This window comes from Rhinatrema bivittatum, chromosome 11 (genome assembly GCF_901001135.1).
Source record: "Rhinatrema bivittatum chromosome 11, aRhiBiv1.1, whole genome shotgun sequence".
Classification (NCBI taxonomy): Eukaryota; Metazoa; Chordata; class Amphibia; order Gymnophiona; family Rhinatrematidae; genus Rhinatrema; species Rhinatrema bivittatum.
In genome coordinates this window covers 102,013,501-102,034,719 of record NC_042625.1, presented here as the reverse complement: position 1 = coordinate 102,034,719, position 21,219 = coordinate 102,013,501, and the positions used below count along the sequence as shown (strand labels likewise).

Below are 21,219 nucleotides of genomic sequence, written 5' to 3'. Positions count from 1 at the left end.
GATTTTTATTTATTTATTTATGAAACTTTTAATATACCGACATTCATAGGGCATATCCTGCCGGTTTACAAATAACTGAAGCAGGTAGAAAATACAATGAACAAGGAAGGGGAGCAGGCAAGAAAATGGTGAGAGGTGGGCAGGGGAAGAGCAGCAAGAAAGGAGAGAGAGGAACAATCAACTTGATAAATATAATAAAAGGAACATAATTGTAACTGTTTTAAAATGATAAGTTAAGGCGAGGTACTTATTTACAATAGTAGTAGCAGGCACAGGATGTTGTGGCGTTTAGACCAACAGATGGAGTTAATTGTCTTACGGACATTATCCGACACCATGCGCCCTGGAATAAATCCAGATTCATCAAAGTGCACTAACTGGTGAAATGGAATTCAGTCTCTTTGCTAGAAGTTTTGCTAGTATTTTCATATCTAAGTTTATTAACGATATTGGTCTGTAAGATCCACAGAGTGTTGGGTCTCGACCAGGTTTGGCCAGAATTGTTTTTCCAGCTGTGTTTGTTACTGATGAGATTTTCCCTGTGCCCCTCAAAGAATTAAATATGTTTAATAGCAGAAGGATGAGCTGATCAGCGTATTTTTTATAAAAGGCAGCTGTATAGCCGTCTAGGCCTGGGGATTTGCCCGCTTTTAAACTTTTTTAATAGCCCATGCTACTTCAGCCCTGGAGATCTCCTTATCTAATGTCTCTTTGGGATTGTGATATCTGGGGTAAAGCATTAAGTAAGCATGTTTTAATCTGTTCAGGGTTTATGGCTCTGTCCTTTGCATATAGATCAGTGTAAAAGCGCAGAAATCATTCTGACTTCGCTATTTGTTAATAATTTACCCTGTTCATCTTTAAGGTTGACTGTTGAGAGAACGTTTTACTTTCAGTTTACGTGCTAATTGTTTTCCTGCTTTGTTACCCCCCTCGTAATGGGTTTGTTTTGATAACTCTAAATGGTGAGCTTATTGCTGCTGCTTCTAATGTTACCAATTGTTTCCTACATTGATCTAGGCGTGTCGGTCTTCTGGCAGAGCCGGTGCATTTGAGATTCTGCTCGCTGTTTAATCTGTGCCAGTAGCTTCCGCTTTTCAGCTTCTCTTATCTTTTTGACATAAGTCACCCTTGCAATTAGCTTACCCCTGAGCACTGATTTTAAACAATCCCAAAGTGTCATTGGTGTGACATTCCCAGTGTCATTCTGAGCTAGATATTCCTGTATATCTCCCTTGAGAGTCAGTGAGAATGCCTCATCGTCAATTAAGCTTTCATGAAGTTTCCAATATTGAGTACCTTTATCATAGTGTGTGACTCGAGTGTGAATCCTATTGCTGCATGGTCAGACCATGTTATAGAGTTTATATAAGGTCTGATCACATTGTTATCCTTATCCACGAGTAATAAATCGATTCTGGAGTAAGTTTGATGTGCCCGGGAGAAGTATGTAAAATTTTTTGAGGTGGGATTCTGTATCCTCCATGTATCAAGTAACCCTTGCTGAGCAAGGAGGGCTTTAAATATCTTTGTATCCTTGCTGGAGGTCGTCCCCGTCCCCTTACTGTTGTCGATATGTGGGTTTATTGTCAAGTTAAAATCTCCCCCTATTAGAATTGCATACCTATGGATGTTTGCTATTACATTTTCTAATGTTTTAAAGAAAGATCCTTGATTACTATTAGGTGCATAAATATTTAGGAAAATATAGGTTGCACCACCTAATGTGATGGTAAGTAATATATATCTACTCTCCGGATCAGATATGTATGCTTACTGCTCAAATATTATATCTTTATGAATGAGAATCCCCACTCTGGCATATTTACTAGCTTTTGTACAGGCCACCCAGTATTGATGAGGAAAAATTGTGGACTTCATCGTGTGTTCACGTCTGCGTTTGAGATGTGATTCCTGTATAAAAGCTACTGCAATGTGGTGTTGCTTCAATTCAGCAAAGAGGAATTGCTGTTTTCTATATGAGTTTAATCCCTTAACATTAAGGGATAACATTTGCAGTTCAGCCATTTAAAGATCTTACAGCCATAATATGCTTTTGCCAATGAAAAGAAACCCCCCTGGAATTTGCCAACCGTGTCTCCTTATATCTGCTATAGCCTAAGTAACTAAAAGGTGCATGTAAAGGGAGAGAGGTACTGACACCCCCCCCCCCCCCCCCCCCGTAGATATCCATCTAACCTCTGAATTCTTTGACCATCGCAGGACTTTCCCTACTAGTCCCGATTCCCTGGCAAACAGGCCCTCGCTCTGTAGCCTGTATGCCATTTCAGGAGAGGATTCAGTCATCCCCCTCCCCCCAAACAACCCTTAACTTTTCTAACAAGTTTCTTTTGATCTCTTCCTTATATAAACGTTACCCATAAAGTCACTCCAGCTGCGCTGGCTATATTCTGCTACCCATGGCTTGCCTGTTGATACTGTCAATACGTCCTTCAGATTAAGATGTCCAAGTAGAAGTTGAGATCCATGGACAGATTCAGGTGATGCTCGATCTTCCGGATTGCGCCGCAGTCGCTGTCCACTTTTGAGCCTCTGCCACCGTGGAATGTCCTCACGACGATTGACCAGTATGCATAGGGGCCTTAAATCCGGCATATCAGCTTCTTTTAGTATGGTAGCTCCTTCCTGCACTGTTCTGATCCTGTGAAAATTTCCATTCAGTGTAAAGCCAAGTCCAAATGGGAATAGCCACCTGTATCTCACATTATCTTTCCTTAATGTTTCAGTGGTGATTTTCAATTCCTGGCGCTTGCAAATTGTAACTGGGGCTAGGTCTGCAAAAATCATTATTTCATGTCCTTCCCATGACCATGTAGTATGTTTTCTGGCCACTGGTTATTTTATCTTTTATAGAGAAATCATGATACTGTGCAATAATATCCCATGGGTGATTACCTTGACGGGTACCCAAGGCTCGATGTGCTCGGTCTATTCGTATGTCGCTGATGGAGATCTCCTCCGTAGCATCCGGGGATGTTAGCAGCATGGCGCTGGTTTTTTTCACTACCGCCTGGCAGTCCAGATACTCCATGGATTCGGGTATGCCTCGAAAACGGAGGTTTTGCCTTCAGGACCTATTTTCAAGGTCTTCTACTTTGATAAAGCATTCAATTCTTGTTGTATTTTAGAACAATCTTCTTGCGCTGTTTTGATGTCCGTCCTAGTTTCGATCTCGAAGAGGCGGTGGCCATTTTCCGCCATCTCTTCTTTAATTTCTTCAATAGAAGACATTTTGTCTCTTTTTGTGAGCTTGCAGGTCCTGCCATGATTCTGAGAACCATCATTTCATTTGTTGCCTGGTCGGCAATTAGTCGTCGAACGAGGATGAGTCCTCTTGTTCGTTCGTGGACGTATCTTCCTCAAGCGCTGCCATTTGGGAAAGGCCCAATGCTTGCAGCTGCCCTTGCTTTTTATAGGAAAATTTTCTTAAATCCGCTGATTTGTCGTATCGACATCAGGGGCTGTCAGTCCCAAACTGGGCGATGATGATATGGGTCTGTGAGATCTGAACCGGCTGCAACATTACAGGCTGCTTAGAGCACAGCCCAAGAGAGGAATCTTCTGTTCCAGTGCAGATAAGCCTGTGTTAAAATTGAAATTATTATATAGTAGAGTTTCTGTGCATAAAGAGTACTGTGTTTTCATTATTCCTTCTACTAGTGCTCGGATTCATAGTCTCTCTGCTCTGTGTAAAAAGAAACTGCTGTCTCACTATCCCTTCTTTTTCTAGAGCTCTGATTCATAATCTGTGCTCTCTCTGGGGAAAACAAAAACAAAAAAACCCCAAAACTGCTGTGTGTTCTTTCACTATTCCTTCTAACAGTGCTCTGTGCTCCATTATAGCTGGGCTCTCTGGGTAGAAGTACTGCTCTGTCCACACCTTTCTCTAGGTCTGGTATTGTATATTATTGGTCTGGTTCCTTGCTAATTGTTTGCTTTAAGATTCAGTATACCTGCATGTCTCTTATTGTAGAGCTGTCTTTAATAATCTGTTTAATATTGGCACATAAGTGCTGAGAGATCATTTAATATGTTCTTACTACCCCTAACTAATCAAACTTGATATTTCACTTGGATGCAGCTCCATCACTGCTCTCTACATTAATGGTGGGGGTGGAAGGGAAAGAGAACCAAGAGCTAAGAGAAACAGATAAGTATGAGAGAGAAAATGTGTGAAGCTTGCTGGGCAGACTGGATGGGCCGTTTGGTCTTCTGCCGTCATTTCTATGTTTCTATGTATTGTTATCTGGACCAATTTAGTTTTTGGGTACTTGCCAGATTCTTATGGCCTGGATTGGCCACTGTTGGAAACAGGATGCTGGGCTTGATGGACCCTTGGTCTGACCCAGTATGGCATGTTCTTATGTTCTTAATAGATAAAGGACTATTAAAGTTCCAGGAAGTGTCCTGCTCTACCCAGCTTGTCCCAGGTTAAACTGTTCGACTCCCACCCACCCACCCCTGGGATTTGTTTTCTAATAAAGACTGCCTAACTTAACATTAGCAGCAAGATAAATTAGTAAATTAACAGTAAAGGAAATACCAATCAAATTTACCAAGATGAGGACTCTCCAATGTAACTGCTGTGGAGCCTTTATTCTGAGGGAAAGCATCTGGAGACTTGGAGCTTGCCCAATCTGTGCACAACTCTCTTCCTTGAAAGGAGCTGACTGAGGTTAAAGATCAATTAGCTTCAATTACAAGAATTACACCCACATTGCATTACTCAGAAAATAATTCCCCAACACCACAGAAAAACCAGGAGTCAAGAAAGAGATTAATTAGGCTCAGGCAGGACCCACAGTCACCCATTCTTGACAGATGGGCAGCCCTTTAAAAACCCTCCTGCGCACCACCGAGCCTATTTTCCATAGGCTCGGCGGTGCACGTATGTCCTGGGGCGCTCCCGAGTCCTCCAGCACAGCGGCCGTGCCAGGGGACGCTGCGTCTGCAGCCGGCAGGCGTAACTTAGAGAACAAAGGTAGGGCTGGGGGAGGAAAAGAAAGTTCCCTCCGAGGCAGCTCCAATTTCGGAGCAGCCTTGGAGGGAACGGGGAAAGCCATTGGGCCTCCCCTAGGGCTCGGCGCGCACAAATGTGCACCCCCTTGCGTGCGCCGACCCCAGATTTTATAACATGCACGCGGCAGTGCGCGCATGCTATAAAATCGGGTGTACGTTTGTGCGCGCCGGGTAGCACGCACAAACGTACCCCACGGCACTCCCTTAAAAATCTGCCCCTAAGTCAATCTGATAGTTTGTGGACTTCTCCAGAACTTGTCCAAACCTTTTTAAATCCAGCTAGGCTAACTTCCTTTACCACATCCTCTGGCAATGAATTCCAGAGTTTAATTGTGCATGGAGTAGTGAATAATTTTCTCTGATTTTGTTTTAAATGTGCTACTTGCTAATTTCATGAAATGCCCTCTAGCCCTTGTGTTATCTGAAAGAGTAAATAATCAATTCACATTTACCTGTTCTAGTCCTCTCATGGTTTTGTAGACCTGTCATATATATTTGTGTCTTGAGAAACACATCTGTGTGTTCACTGAACTGAATTGTTTCTGTATTTTAGCAGACGTGTTCACACCTTTCTGCTCAATTCTCTACAGAATGAGTCAGAGTTATTTGGAAGGACAATTCGTGTCAACTTGGCCAAACCAATGAGAATTAAAGAGGGCTCTTCCAGAGCTGGTGAGTTCAGAGAACAAGCAGATAACATTGAGAGTAATTAAAAGGATGTTCCTTGCAGGCTGGATGCATAATTACTTGCCTTTCCTATTGCGAGCTCAAGATGAGTTACATTTAGGTACAGTAACTAGTTCCCCTCACCCCAGAGGGTAATTTGATCAAGGAGCATCAGTGGGAGAAATAGGGTTTGAGCCTTGGCTTCCCTGGTTCTCAGGCCACTTCATTGAAGACCAGCAAGGTTCAAGGGTCAGAAACAGTGTTTTGTCTGTGGATAAGAGTTGAATATTTTTTGTACTTTGCTGCAGATCAGTATAACATAGCTTACATTTTAGAGGAAAGAAATAGAGATGCCGAACACTTTAAGTCCCAAATTAAAAGGCCTCACAGTTTGTAGTCACGTTTTTATGCTCTCAAATATTCTCAAACGTCTTGGATCCTTCTGCCTCGCTTCCCCATCCCGAATGTTAAGTGCACTCCTTTGGCATCCATTCTGCTCGCTGCCAAACCTTTTCCTTTCCTGTTCTGCAGTTTGGTCCGATGATGACTGGTTGAAAAAGTTCTCGGGGAAGACATTGGAGAATGTGGAGGAGGAAGGCTCAGCACCTCCAAAGCCAGTCACAGAAGAGGTAAGTAGCAAGGCTACCAATAAAGCAATTTCAGGGGCAGAGTGGGGACTAGACCAGAGGCATCGCTTTTGCTGACAAACGATAAACTGGCTGTAGCTTTCAGATCTAGACTGTTATGGTTTTGTGTTCTTTCAGAGGGAGCCGCCAGCTAAAAAATCAAGAGCCAATCCTCAGGTTTACATAGACATAAAAATTGGAAACAAGCCAGCAGGCAGAATCCGAGTCCTCCTCCGCTCTGATGTTGTCCCAATGAGTGCAGGTAAAGGGTTTTTTTTTATTGCATTGTAAGCACAGTGTATGTGAATAAATGTGGCAGAATCTGCTATGTGACCAGTTAGCGTGAATAAAATATGGCGTAATATAACATTTCGTGTGGAGCTTCACATAACTTAAGAGAAAAGAGCCCCCCCCTTCTCATTCAAGAGAATCTCTCCATCTAAGCCATGAAGTGGAGAATCCCCTCCTCTCATAAACTTCTGGGGAAAACACCTTCAGGACCTGTGCAGTTCTTACCCATTTTTTATTCTAAAATATAAAAAAAGGGTTTGCAATTCTGAAATCTGCCAAAGGGTCAAGTGCAGGGCGCTCAGTGGAAGTTTTCAATGTCCGGGAATTCAACACTAAATGCAAATTCCAATATGGAAACAGGTCTGATGAGGTTTACTCCCTTAGAAAAAGAAGCACATCCAGATGAGAGGCAAGAGGTCCCCCCAAGACACGACCCCCTACAACATGCAGCTACCACTACTTGTACTTTCACTGAGATGAGAGCCCAACCTTCTTGCAAAATGGAGAGAGATCCTGCCCCAAAGCCGCCTTTTGACAGCAATTCTCTGTCAAGGCAGAGATTTCAAAAGCTCACCAAATTCTCTTCTACGCCAAGGACGTAGAACACTTTTTTTTTTTAAACTCAGTGTTTCTATCGCTCTTTGAAAATCTACTTTCTTAATGAAATGAAACCTGTCAGGGGCCAAGCTGCAAGACAAAGATTAAGCCAGATCTTCATGCATCTCTGGACCTTGGGATAGCGAACACCAACAGAATCGCATCCAATAACCTGACTAGGTCCGCATACAGAGGATGCCTCAGCAGTCTGGAGCCTCAAGAATCACCAAGCCCTGATGTCTAGAAACCTCCAGAATAATTTTGCTCACCAGCTTCCACAGAGGAAATACAGCAGATTTTTTAGCAGCCATGTCTGAACTAATATATTCAGCCCCCTGACTGTCGCCCTCTTGTTCACATTTGCATTTTTTTTTTGCTGGATGCATCAACTCCAACACTGGCTGCCCTGTCGGGCTACTACATGAGAAAAAGTCCTTGGCAACAGAGTCCATTCTTCGGAGTTCAGATCTGCTTGAACGTTCACTAAGAACATAAGACCAAGGGTCAATCAAGTCTAGTATCCCATTTCCAACAATGGCCAATCCAGATCACAAGTATCTGGCAGGATCCCATGCTGCTAACGTCCAGGGATAAGTAGTGAAGTTCACCAAGTCAACTGAGTTAATACGTTTATGGATTTTTCCTCCAAAGAACTTGTCCAAACCTTTCATTAAACCTAACTACGCTAACTGCCTTAATCACTTCCTCTGACAATGAATTCCAGAGATTAATTGGGCATTGACTAAAAAAATGTACATTCAGATTTTAAAATTTGCTACTTATTAACTTCAGGGCAGATTATTAACTAATTGCTACGTAGTAACTTCATGGCAGATTATTAACTCATTGCTACGTAGTAACTTCAGGGCAGATTATTAACTCATTGCTACGTAGTAACTTCAGGGCAGATTATTAACTCATTGCTACGTAGTAACTTCATGGCAGATTATTAACTCATTGCTACGTAGTAACTTCAGGGCAGGTTATTAACTCATTGCTACGTAGTAACTTCAGGGCAGGTTATTAACTCATTGCTACGTAGTAACTTCAGGGCAGACGGTGTGGTTAGTGAAATTAGTGTAGCTGGGTTTAAAAAAGATTTGGGTCATGTGATGTAGTGACCCGGATGGCTTCATAATCCTGGGCTTTGGGTGCCATTCACCCCCCCGCCCCCCAAATCGCTTATTGCTTGTGTATCGCAGAATGAGGGGCTTCAGTTGTAGCATTGATATTGATGATTTGTGCCAGTACTTGAAAGGTATGAGCACCAGGTCCCCTATTTAAAAAGGGGGGGGGGAGAGAAGAGACGTTGTGACCTCTTATCAACAAAATGGCTGCTGGTAAAGAAAACTCCTCCGTGTCCACACCAAGACACTAATGTGGTGGCAACTTTACATGCAAAGTTGGATTCCCTTTCAGCGCCGGTTTTAGGAGTTAAATGCTATCGCTGAAATCTGACCTCGTACGGACCAGGTGGAGGGGAGATTTAACGTTGTGGAAGGTGGCACAGCAGCCAAACAATAGAAAATTGAGTGCCTGATCAAGCTGAGAAAGTGGAAGATGCAGGGAACGCTCGCCTAGGAGCGACTTCTGTGCATAATAGAGAATAAATTACTACCTACTTTGGAAGCATGGCTGCCAGGCGCTCTTCGACTGGCGCTAGAAAGCCTGACTAAAACTGAGCGTGGGAGCGGCGCAGGTTAACCGCCATAACCCATGGGTGCTCACAAAGAGGCTGCCTGCAAGCTTACCACAAAAGCAATGAAGATACCAAGATGACAATATCTTATTTCAAGATTTTTCTTCTAAAGCATCCAATCAAAGGAAGGCATTTGTTCCCATTTGTTCTACTTTGGTGAAGCGGGAGATCCGGCTAAGCTGAGAGTTTGGTAAAACACCTAAGTTGTGCCTCAGCACAAGCTTTTCTAAATAAAATCTCTGGAGTTTACTGATGTCTTCCGTCCTTTTCTTTTAAACTTGTAGATTTACATATTTGCTAGCTGTCGTCGTACCCTGCTGGTAATGTGTTTCCCTGTTACTTACGCATTGCGTTATTTTGGTCAGGGGAGAGCTGTGCTCTGCCGCTATAATTCTTCTGTTTTGGGGGATGACACCTGAAGGCACCAGTAAGTGTCTCTGGCTCTCTGAGGATAGAGAGTGCGTACGATTATTCTTGGGGGTTCGGTTAAGGGGAGTGCAAGGGAGGAAGTAATTATCGGTTATGCAGGGCGAGCTGACCTTGTACAAAACGTTTCATTATGTCAGTGGTATTACTCAGGTGGAGCATGGCTTGTAGTTGTGCGATGCAGTTCTCAGTCACTGGCTATACATTTCTTATTAGTACTCTTAACTCTCTCTTGAATTATGGGGTCCCAACTTAAAGTAATGTCTTGGAATGTTGGAGGTTTGGGATCCCCAATTAAGAGAGAGTTTTGTCCCAACTTAATAGGCTGAAAGGTAATATTTTCTTGCAAGAAAGACACATACTGGAGCCAGAACATGGGATTTCTCAGGTTTTCTCTGCCTCGGGGACTACTAGATGTGTGGAGTGGCTATTCTCATGGAGCAGAGCTATTCCAATCCTGAAGGCCATTACGTTATAGTAAGAGGCAAGCGTTTTGGACAAATGGCTGTCTTAGTCTCTGTATAGACCCCAAATCAATATAATCAATTTTTCCCTGTACGTACCAGGATCAGTCCAGGACACCTGGGTTGTGACCCCGCACCAGTAGATGGAGACAGACTAAAACTTGTGGGCGGAGCCATATATGCCCCTGTGCCAGTCACAGCCCCTCAGTCTTACTCTGTCTCCAGTAGATGGTGCAGGTCCGGTCACAGCCCTGCCTGCCCTGGTTCTGGTACTCCGTCAGGGTCGGTTCTTTTTTTTTTTATTCTTTAGGCCAGTTTAGGCTACGGTGTTTTCTGTTTGTGTAATTTTCTAAATTGTCCCTTAGGTCCCTTTTGCCCTGCCTCCCAGGGGGGTTGTGAGGTTCTGAGGGGACCACCCCCCCCTGGTTGAGGCCGCTGCTAGGGTCGAGGACCCAGCTGGCCTAGTAGCAGCGTCAGGGGTGACACCGGGGAGCCCGGTTCACTCACCCCTGCTGGATTAGGGCTCCAGGACCGTGGACAGCGACAGGTGTTTTTGTTAAAAAAAAAAAAAAAAAAAAAAAAAAAAAAAAAAAGGTTTGTTTTTATTTCTGTGCCGGCTCTCTCTTGCTTCGCATCGCTGCTCGTGGGGGGGGCGCCGCCGACGGGGGGAGGCCGTTCGAATTTTTTTGTTTAATTTTCGTTGCGGGAGTAGACAACGTGCAGGCGGACTATCTCAGCCGTCATCGTCTGGATCCCGGAGAGTGGGAGCTGGGGGACAAAGCGTTTCTTCTCATTTGCGACACGTGGGGGGTGCCCCACATGGATCTGATGGCCACGTGGCACAACGCGAAGGCCCCGCGATTTTACAGTCGACGTCGAGAGCGGGGGGCAGAAGGCGTCGATGCGTTGGTGTTTCCCTGGCCGACGGATGTGCTGCTCTACGTGTTTCCCCCGTGGCCGATGATCGGCAAGATTCTACGGCGCATAGAGTTGCATCCGGCCAACGTGATCTTGGTGGCACCGGAGTGGCCTCGCCGGCCGTGGTTCGCAGACCTCGTACAACTGGCAGTAGCGGCCCCCCTTCGGTTCCAGGGAATGGTGGCCCTACTCCATCAGGGCCCCGTCTGTTTGGAGGATGCGGATCACTTCTGTCTCGCGGCATGGCTTTTGAGAGGAATCGACTGAAGAGAAAAGGTTATTCAGATGCGGTGGTGGCCACGCTACTGCGTTCCAGGAAGCAGTCAACGTCTTTGGCTTACGTCCGTGTCTGGGTAGTCTTTGAGGACTGGTGCTTGCAGCGAGGGGTGGACCCCACTTCGGCTTCCATCTCTGATGTTCTAGCGTTCCTCCAGGCGGGTCTGGCCAAAGGTCTGGCGTGCAGTTCCCTACGGGTCCAAGTGGCGGCGCTTGGGTGTTTGCGAGGTAAGGTCCGTGGTACGTCTCTGGCGCTTCACCCGGATATTGCTCGTTTCCTTCGGGGGGCTAAGCACCTTCGCCCCCCGTTACGTCTTCCTTATCCGGCTTGGAACCTCAATTGGGTTCTCTCCGCTCTATGCACGGCGCCGTTTGAGCCCTTGAAACGCGCAACTCTTAAGGATCTCACTTTAAAAACGGCTTTCTTGGTGGCAATTGCCTCGGCACGGCGTGTTTCCGAGTTACAGGCCCTGTCCTGTAGGGAACCTTTCTTGCGTATCTCCGATTCGGGGGTTTCCTTACGGACGGTTCCTTCCTTTCTTCCGAAAGTGGTCTCGTCGTTCCACGTGAATCAATCGGTGGAGTTGCCCGCTTTTGCGTGCGGAGACTCCTCTGCTACCGAAGAGAGGGAGTTACGGAAGCTTGACATGCGGAGATCCCTTCTCCGATATCTGGAGGTCACTAATCCGTTTCGGGTCACAGATCATCTATTTGTCCTGTTCTCTGGACCAAAGAAAGGAGCTGCAGCGTCCCGAACAACTATCGCTCGTTGGCTCAAGGAGGCCATTGGTTCGGCATACTTGGTGCGGGGAAAACCTCTTCCCGTGGGGCTGCGAGCTCACTCGACTCGCTCTCAAGCAGCGTCTTGGGCGGAAGCTTCTCAGGTGTCGCCTCAAGAGATTTGTAGGGCGGCCACCTGGAAGTCGTTGCATACTTTTGTCCGGCATTACCGGCTAGATGTCCGGGCTACCGATTCCGGGGGTTTTGGAGAGAGGGTACTCCGAGCGGGACTCTCTGCTTCCCACCCTCAGTAGGTTGCTCTGGTACATCCCAGGTGTCCTGGACTGATCCTGGTACGTACAGGGAAAGGAAAATTAGTTTCTTACCTGATAATTTTCGTTCCTGTAGTACCAAGGATCAGTCCAGGATCCCGCCCGCAGTGCTGCGCTGAAGTAATGGAGAGTCCGCTCTGTGTTTTGATTTGCTCTGTTCCGCTTGTTCGCTCTCTCGGTTGGAGAGTCCGTTTCCAGAAGGGGTGTTTCTTTCCCCGTTCTATTAGCGGTTTGTAGCTAGTTTTGTTTACTTCTCTGGTTGTGTTTTACTTTGACATTCCGTAAGACTGAGGGGCTGTGACTGGCACAGGGGCATATATGGCTCCGCCCACAAGTTTTAGTCTGTCTCCATCTACTGGTGCGGAGTCACAACCCAGGTGTCCTGGACTGATCCTTGGTACTACAGGAACGAAAATTATCAGGTAAACTAATTTTCCTTTTTGTCAAATTGGCATCCACTATAATGAAGATAGGAGCTGCACCTATTTTCTTAGGTGGAGATGTGAACTGAGTGACCGATGCGAAGTTAGACAAAAGTGCAGTGGTTTTTTTTGTGGGCTTCCTGTGCTCTACTTTGAGCATCGTAGATATTTGGAGAACTTTGTACCATGATTCCTGGTCTAAGAGTGAACTGTTTTGATCTCAGAAATGTTATTTCCCAAAATTGCTTTTATGGATATATCTTGGACCATAGCCCAGTCATATGTTCCTTTTTCCCCTCAAAATCTGCTATGACTAGCTCTTCCTGGAAAATGCCTCATTGGCTCAGATGTCAAATTTGCAACTTCTCTGGAAGAGAAGAGGTTGCAATATGCTACTAATAATGAGCAACCCCGCTCTGATTCGGTACTTTTAGTGGGGAGAGGCGAAATTCAGTTTTATAGCACATTAAAAAGAAAAAAAAAGCAGATGCTTAAGGATATTTTAGATCTAGAAAAAAAATTACTCCTAACAGAACTTCAGAGGGTTCGTGGACCTCTGAAATGAGATTGCAATTTCAATCCCCCCAGAAGATATTTACAGGACCTGCTCCATAGGAGAACCACAGCATCTGTTTGCGCTCAAGTACACTTTTTCTATAGATGCTTGTTAGCATTTTGTTTCTACACGTGGATGCTTGTTAGCAAATCTGACAGGCACAGGGAGCTTCCCGATTTATATCTACATTGATGGCATCTACTTCCTTGAGGATATAGCGGATACTATTTGAAAATTTTACTTACAGCTTTATACAGCGGAGAGTGAAGACATTACATTTGTGTCTTCCATGCACTTACCAAAACTGGGAAGGCAACAGATTGAGAAATTGAGCCTTTCTGGAAATCCAGAAATTTTGGAAGTAATACAAGGCTTGCATAATTTTAAGACTCCAGACCCGGGTGGACTAAATACCACTTTTTACAAATTGTTATCTGTTTTATATAATCATAGGGGAGGGCCAGGCCGTATGCCTGAAACGTTGAAGAATGCCACAGCTGGGAAAACATCCATTGTACCCATCTTCTTATAGCTCAATTTTGTTACTAATCCTTGCATTAAAATCGATGCCAAGGTAATAGAAAATTGAAATTTATATTACCTGCTTTCATATCTCCAGAGCAATCAGGATTTGTTTTTGGCAGGAAATCCAATACTAATATTCATCTGTTATTAGCAAATGAGTAAAGCAGACATCCTCCTTGATCTATCTAATGCTCTTGATACTGTAAGTTATCTACCCCTTAATACTCTGTCCTCGCTTGGATTTCTGGACTCTGTCCTGTCTCGGTTCTTTTTTTTGTTTGTTTCCTCTGGTGGTTCCCTCTACTGCCATCTTTTGGTTTTATCCATAAAGAGGTCATTGGAGACTTTAGCCAGGGCTATTTCTGTGTAATGTAAACTGGACTGGAGTGTATGAAGAGTGGCTTGAAATGAGTCAGTACTGGTGGTGAGCAACTGCATATTCAATTAGTTTGGAAGGAGGGAGCAAATGGAAGAATAGTTGACAGGGCAGGTAGAATCCAGTGAGGGTGTTTGAGGAGTAACCTGAGCACAGCAGGAACAATAGTAGTGGAAAGTGATGGAGAGGGGATGATGACTACTACTACTTTCTATAGCACTACATAACGTACTCAGTGCTGATCAAACTCACAAAAAAAAAGTTCCTGTTCAATAGAGCTTATGATCAAATAAGACAAACATAAGGACAAGAGACGTGGGGCATTTTGATAAGGTAAGACGGTGGTTAGAGAAAAGAACATTGAGGCTAAAAGACACGGGCCTAAGATTTAAAAGCAGCCACAGAAAGGTGGGTCTTTAGATGGGATATAAACATGGCAAGAGAGGGAGCAGGACGCAACTGTTCAGGAAGGCTATTCCAAGCACATGGGAAAGCACAGAGGTTGGAATTGGCAGTAGTGGAGAAGGGCACAGATAGGAGTGACTTATCCAACAAGCGGAGTACAGAAGGAGGTGGGGCAGGGGGAGAGGTAAGGAGGTGCCGCAGAGTGAAGGCATTTGTAGGTGAGAGAGAGGAGCTTGAGCTGTATGCAGGAGCGGATAGGGAGCCAATGCAGAAGAGGGTTTATGGGAGCATAGCGACTTTGGCGACAGGTAAGTCACGCAGCTGAATTTAGGATGGATTGTAATGGAGAGAGATGGCTTGCCAGGAGACGTGTGAGGAGCAGGTTGCAATAGTCTATGGTAAGAGATGAGAGAGTGGATAAGGGTTCTGGTAGTGGGTAGAAAGGAAGGTATGGATTTTGGCGATGACTGACTGATAATTTCCTTGAGTCCAGCCAGTCCAGAACCACCCTATTTTGCCAAACGAAGTTCTTGAATGAGTACACTTGGTCTGTGTGTCAATCTGTTTGATGCGTGTTCTGTCGAGGGAGGGATAGTTGGTACATTTTTTTAATTAGCTTTTTACAGGGTATACTGGCAGGCTGAGGTCATCACAGGAGTTTATCAGGGCTGTCAGCAAGTCTTAATCTGTCTCCATCTGCTGGTCAGTGAGCATATCCCATGCATCTGGACTTAATTTCCTTTCCTTATCAATTAAGAGTAAACTTTTCCTTTCCAAATTCCCTGCATAACATTTTAATAAAATACCTTTCCATCTTTTTAGCGGGTTTGGTAAATGTACCTAATAGAAATATGAAAGGGAAAGGTCATGATTACCCGGTGGCCTTTTGCTGAAGAGACTCTGATATCAAAATCTGGGGTGTTCAATGTGTAATACATTCAGAGAAGAAAAAATATCTGGTTCTGAGCACTTGTCAAATTATCCAGAAGGCTCTAGCAGTACGGACTGAGGAGAGAGAAGGGAAGAGAAGCCCATCTGAAGAAAAGATAATTCATGAAGTGAACCTCTGTGGCTATAAAGAAGAGTTTGACTGTAAGGGGGAAGCCGTAGATGGTATTGGTTGACATTTTGATCTGTTAAGCGGCAGTAGAGAGAGATTGATGTTTCCTGGAGGCATACCCAGTTGAGTTTTCGGGATTGCCACAGTGAATATGCATCAACTGGGTTTCCAATGTATGTAAATCTCATGCATATTCATTATGGATATCCTGAAAACCAGACCGGTTAGGTGCATGTCCAGGAAAAGGCTTCGAAACACTGAGATCAGTGAACAAGAGACTGGATTGGTTAACTGTGTCAAAAGCAGTTGTGAGCAAGAGGAGAAGTTGCTAAGGCAAACAGAACCACAAAAAAAAATTGCACGTCATCTGCAGACACAAAGTACATTAGGGTTCTTGGTTTTCAGGTCCACGAAAAAGTTTTTATTTTTTGCTTCTCTGGGTAGAAATTCCTGTTTCTTCTCAAGGCTGACAATAAGAAAAGTCCGTGTTGTGCTGCCCCACTCCTTCTCCCTCTATTACTGATTCTGCCTTTGAAGGCTACATCAAGGTTTTGCAGGCAATTAGTAAAACAAAAGCCTTTGCCTCTGCCATTTTACAGGCATGAGCTAAGAAAATACAGATTCCAGCTTACTGCTTACAGTAATTTGTGCAGTGATGTCACTTGTGCAGCATTTTGAAGGCCTGCTTGATGGGTATAACTTAAGGGTACAAAATATTTCTTATGCCTTATTTTTATCTTCTTGTTTTCCAGAAAATTTCCGCTGCCTGTGCACTCATGAGAAGGGTTTTGGCTTTAAGGGCAGCAGTTTTCACCGGATAATCCCACAGTTCATGTGTCAAGGTGGTGATTTCACACAGCACAATGGCTCTGGTGGCAAATCCATTTACGGAAAGAAATTTGATGACGAGAACTTTATCTTAAAGCACACGGGCCCAGGTGAGATCCATCTCTCCAAGCCTCGCAGGCTGTTTCACCTTTGGTATAAAAATCCTCTTCTAGACTCTCGTCAGTCACACAGATACTGGTAGCATTAGGATATGCTCTACAGTACATAGCTGCCATTGCTTAGCTCTGCTTCTGCTCTAGGGCTCCTTTCCATGGCAAATTCTGGCTTAAATACTAATGGCTCCCAGTTCTTCATCACTTTTGACAAAACGGACTGGCTGGATGGGAAGCATGTGGTATTTGGAGAGGTGATAGAAGGGATGGACATAGTGCGACAGATAGAGGTAGGAAACCTGCAACAGCCTTCATTCCAAAAAAAACCAAAAAAGTCTCATCGTTTACTTGGTCTGTTTTGTGAATCTGTCTTTACTGGGGTTTTTATTTCTGCTTCTATTATAAAGGCTCAAGGCAGCAAAGATGGGAAACCCAAACAGAAGGTGATTATTTCTGATTGCGGGGAGTACGTCTAATGCCCCAACTCTACCCTATGGGATAAACAGTAAAGAAGAGAAAATGCTCACGGTCTCTGCAAAGGTCTGAACAGGAAGAAAGGTTTCAGCAAGTGCTCAAGGTCTGAATCTAAGATAAAGGCACTGCAGCAGCTTGCTGGGACTTCTCAGCTGCTGTTCCCCTGGAGTGACCTTTTAGACAAGGGTTTCTGAGGATGGGATATGACCCAACGTTTGGACCTCTTCTGTCATTACTCCTCTTTCTAGCAGTACCTGCATGAAGTCTTGGAAATCCCCTTCTGTCCAGCAGTAAAATATCTGATTTTTGGCAAAAGAACATAAGATAAGAACACGCCATACTGAATCAGACCAAAGGTCCATCGAGCCCAGGATCCTGTTTCCAACAGTGGCCAATCCAGATCACAAGCACCAAAGACTAGAGAGATTTCATGCTACTTATCCCAGGGATACATGGATTTCTGCGACTCCACCTTTAATGGTTTATGGACCTTTCTTCCAAAAGCTTTTTTAAACCCAGCTACACTTTTACCATACGCTCTGGCACTGAATTCCAGAGTTTAATTATGCTTTGAGTAAAAAAGTATTTTCCCCCATTTGTTTTAAATGTATCACCTAGTCATTTCATTGCATGTCCCCTGGTCTTTGTACTTTGAAAGCTTAAACAACTGATTCATGTTTTCTTGTTCCAAATCCATTCATTGTTTTATAGACCTCTATCATATCTCCCCTCTGGAGAGTCCTAACCTCTTTAGCCTTTCCTTTATAGGGAAATCATTCCATCCCCTTTATCATTTTGGTCACACTTCTCTGAACGTTTTTAAATTCCACTCTATCTCTCTTTTTTTTTTTTTTGAGATGCAGTGACCAGAACTGCACACTATTCAAGATGAGGATACACCATGGAGCAATACAGAGAAATTATGATATTCTGTTTTATTCTCCATTCCTTTCTTAATTCCTAGTATTTGTATGTATTAATCGCCTAACCCATAAAGGCCTAAGCGATTTACAATAAGAAAACATAATAAAATTAATGGCTCAGCAATAACAATAAAAAAACATAGAATCAACAAGAGGCCTGATGTAATTAAAAGCCCTTTAACAGGAATCTGAAACTTTTTTCTTTATCTTGGAGGTGGAGATCTAAAGGCAGCGAGTTCCACAAAGGCGCTGCTACGGAGAATGCTGTCTCTCGTTGTGGCAAGGCGGGCATAACGTATGGAGGGAACATCTAGTAAACCATGTTGTGAAGATCTTAATTCACGAGAGGCCTTATAGATCCTTAAAAGGGCATTCGAGCAAGAGTCTGTGCCTAATAGTTTAAAGGTCGTCAATGCGATTTTATACCAGATACGCTCTCGAATCGGCAGCCACTTCATTTTAGCCAGAATTGGTGTAATGTGATCAAATCGACTAAAACTGGAAACAAGTCTTACAGCAGACTTGAGAAGAAGTTGTAAAGGGTGAAGAGAACTGTTAGGAAGACCTAACAATAGACTATTGCAATAGTCAACATGGGGGAAAATAATTGTGCGTACAATTGTATGAAAATCAGGATTATGTAACAAGTGACGTAAACCGGCCAATAAACGTAGTTTATAAAAACTGGTTTTGATTTAATTTGAGGTTGGAATGATAGTGTTGCATCCAAAACACCCAAACTTTTAATGGGGGAATTCAATGCAAAAGTGAAGTTGTCAAAAGAAATTGAGTCGTGTTGATAGTGAGGCCTGTGCATTAGCAAGAGTTAAATTTTTGCAGTGTTCAGTGACCATTTATTCTGATGCAGCCATTGTCTTATTGAGGACATACAAATTTGCAGATGGTATCCTTCCAAGCAGGATGTAATTTGATAGAAAACTGAATATCATTAGTGTAAATTTTGTGCCTATCGGTAATGCTAGCAAGAAGTTTTGTAATAGGAGCTCGATATACATCGAATAGCATAGCTGACAGGGCAGAGCCTTGAGGAGCACCAGTGTTTAAATGATGAACTTTGGAAAATTGATTGAATTTCACTTGTTGAGAACAACTGTTAAGATAGGAAGAAAAGCAGTCCAAAACGTTGCTGGAAATGCCACACTCGTGGAGACTGTATAGCAGAATTTTGTGATCTATTGTAGCGAAAGCTGATAATATATCTAGGGAAACCAAAAGAAATTGGTGGCTGCTGTAAAGTCCCCATTTAATAGTGTCTATCAGAGATACTAGTAAAAGTTCTGTACTCGTCAATAGACGAAAACCAAACTGATGGGGATCTTAAGATCTCATTGTCTTCCAAAAAATTGGTAAATGGACGTAATACTGCACATTCGATGACTTTAGAAACAAAAGGTAGGGAGGAAATCGAGGGTAATTAGATACATCAGATGCATCAAGATTAGATTTAAGTAGAGGGTTAACTATTGCTTTCTTCAGATAAACAGGAACAGATCCAGAATGATGCGAACTATTAACAATAAATGTTAGAGATGGAGTAATGGCTTTGAATGCTAAAATGGGGGCATTCGTTAAGGAACAGTTAACATTGGATTTCCAGCAAAGAAACCTCTTCAAAGGAAGCCCAAATGGGAGTCTGAAAGGAAACAGAATTGTGATACCAAGGTGTGACATTAGAGAAAATTAGGCAAAGATTCTCTAGCTTTAAGGAAAAGTGTTTCAAGAAACATAGAAATGATGGCAGAAAAAGACCAATCGGCCCATCCAGTCTGCTCAGCAAGCTCCCACACTTATTTTCCCAGACTTATCTGTTTCACCAACCACCAATTTCAGGGCCCTTGTTGGTAACTGTTTGATTCAAGTTTCCTGCTATTGATGCAGAGAGCAATGTTGGAGTTGTATCCAAGGTGAGCATAAGGCTTAATGGTTAAGGGTAGTAATCCCCGCATCAAGCAAGTTACCCCGATGTTTGTTTACCCAGACTGCACAGATCATTGCCTTGTTGGATGTTGTCGGAATGTAAATCCTGTTTTCCACATTTTGCCCCTGCCATTGAAGCAGAGAGCAACGCTATATATGCATTCAACGTGATGTATCAGGCTTAATTGGTTTAGCGTAGTAACTGCTGTAATAAGCAAGCTACCCCCACGCTTATTTGTTTACCCAGATTGACGTTCAATCCTTGTTGGTTGTTGTCTGAATGCAAATCCTCTCTTCCACATTTCCCCCTGCTGTTGAAGCAGAGAGCAATGCTGTATATGCATTCAATTTGATGTATCAGGCTTAATTGGTTTAGGGTAGTAAGCTGAAAGAGAATCTGAAGGAAGTACTGTTTTATTATGATCCCTAGTAAGATTATGAACCAAACGAAATAACGTTTTGGAATTGTTCCCTAGTTGCTTAATTTTATCCACATAGTAGTCTGTCTGTTTTGGGTTTTTTTGGACTTGAATTTGTTTGCTATTTAGATAATAGAAGTCTAACATTAGATGCAGAAGAGGGCATTTTAGACCAGACCCCCTGCTCACTCTTCCTTAATGATTTCCTCAAGGAAATCAAGGTAGAGGTGAGCCAAGGCTGAAGGTTTTTTCTTGTTGGAGGTAAATGCTTAAGAGGAGCAATAGTGTCGAGAGCGGGGATAACATGATCCATCCAATCAACGTACCTAGCATCGTCATCAGAACCCAAGGATTCTAACAGTGGAGATAAAGCATCCTGGAATTTGAAACTGTCAATAAAATTTCTCCTTACTTGTGGTTGAGACTTAAGAGGATTACATCTTTAGGCCACGAAATGGAGAAGCTAATTAAGGAATGGTCAGATCATGGAACATAGTGATCTTGAGAGAATGAGTAGAGTATTGTAAGCTAGATGTGTTTAGGTCATACATTAGATCTTGTTTTTTTAATCTGAGTGGGACTATGTATAAGTTGTGACCCTCCTAGAGAAAAAAGGATGTCAGTAAATAGGTTTACCTGACAGGATTGAGAAGTAGAATTGAACGGCAAATTAGTCTTCCAGAATAATCATCATTCAAACTGACTTTTGCTAACGGCAATTGTTCAAAAAACAGGTTTGATTGTAACAGTTTAGGCGGGCAGTAAGTAAGACAAATGGGGAAAACCTGAAGTATAAAGAAGTAGTAATTCTTGCATAAGGTTCCCACTAAGGTTTCGGAATTTGGGATTCCAGGAATCTTTTATAGATAATCAATAACCCCCCTCCCCCGCCCTTAGGAGGAGGATTAATTTCATTTAGAATGACCAAATCAGATTCAATGAGCCAACTTTCAGTGATACAGAAAAAATCAGGTTTTTCCATGAGAATCAGGTCAAAAATGAGTTGAAATTTCTAAAGGATTGAGCATTAATAAAATATTGGCATCTACAAAAGTAGAACTCGAGACAACAGGAAGGAGAGAGATGAATTAGACTAGGTGATCTGTGACATTTTATGTTTAGTAT

The 21,219-nt window shown here is 43.3% G+C and overlaps 1 protein-coding gene across 5 annotated transcripts in view; it reads left to right on the top strand.

The window, feature by feature from the left end:
• PPIE (peptidylprolyl isomerase E) overlaps nucleotides 1-21,219 on the top strand; it is a 154,118-nt gene that overhangs the window by 13,567 nt on the left and 119,332 nt on the right. For 2 of the 5 annotated variants that reach the window (XM_029570970.1, XM_029570968.1), the window contains exons 5-8: nucleotides 5,631-5,712; nucleotides 6,238-6,335; nucleotides 6,471-6,594; nucleotides 16,152-16,337. In XM_029570970.1, coding sequence (XP_029426830.1) covers nucleotides 5,631-5,712; nucleotides 6,238-6,335; nucleotides 6,471-6,594; nucleotides 16,152-16,337 — 490 coding nt within the window. Of the gene's footprint in view, nucleotides 1-5,630; nucleotides 5,713-6,237; nucleotides 6,336-6,470; nucleotides 6,595-16,151; nucleotides 16,338-16,487; nucleotides 16,631-16,747; nucleotides 18,422-21,219 lie in introns of those variants that run through there. The other 3 variants (XM_029570966.1, XM_029570969.1, XM_029570965.1) reach the window with 3 other exon arrangements.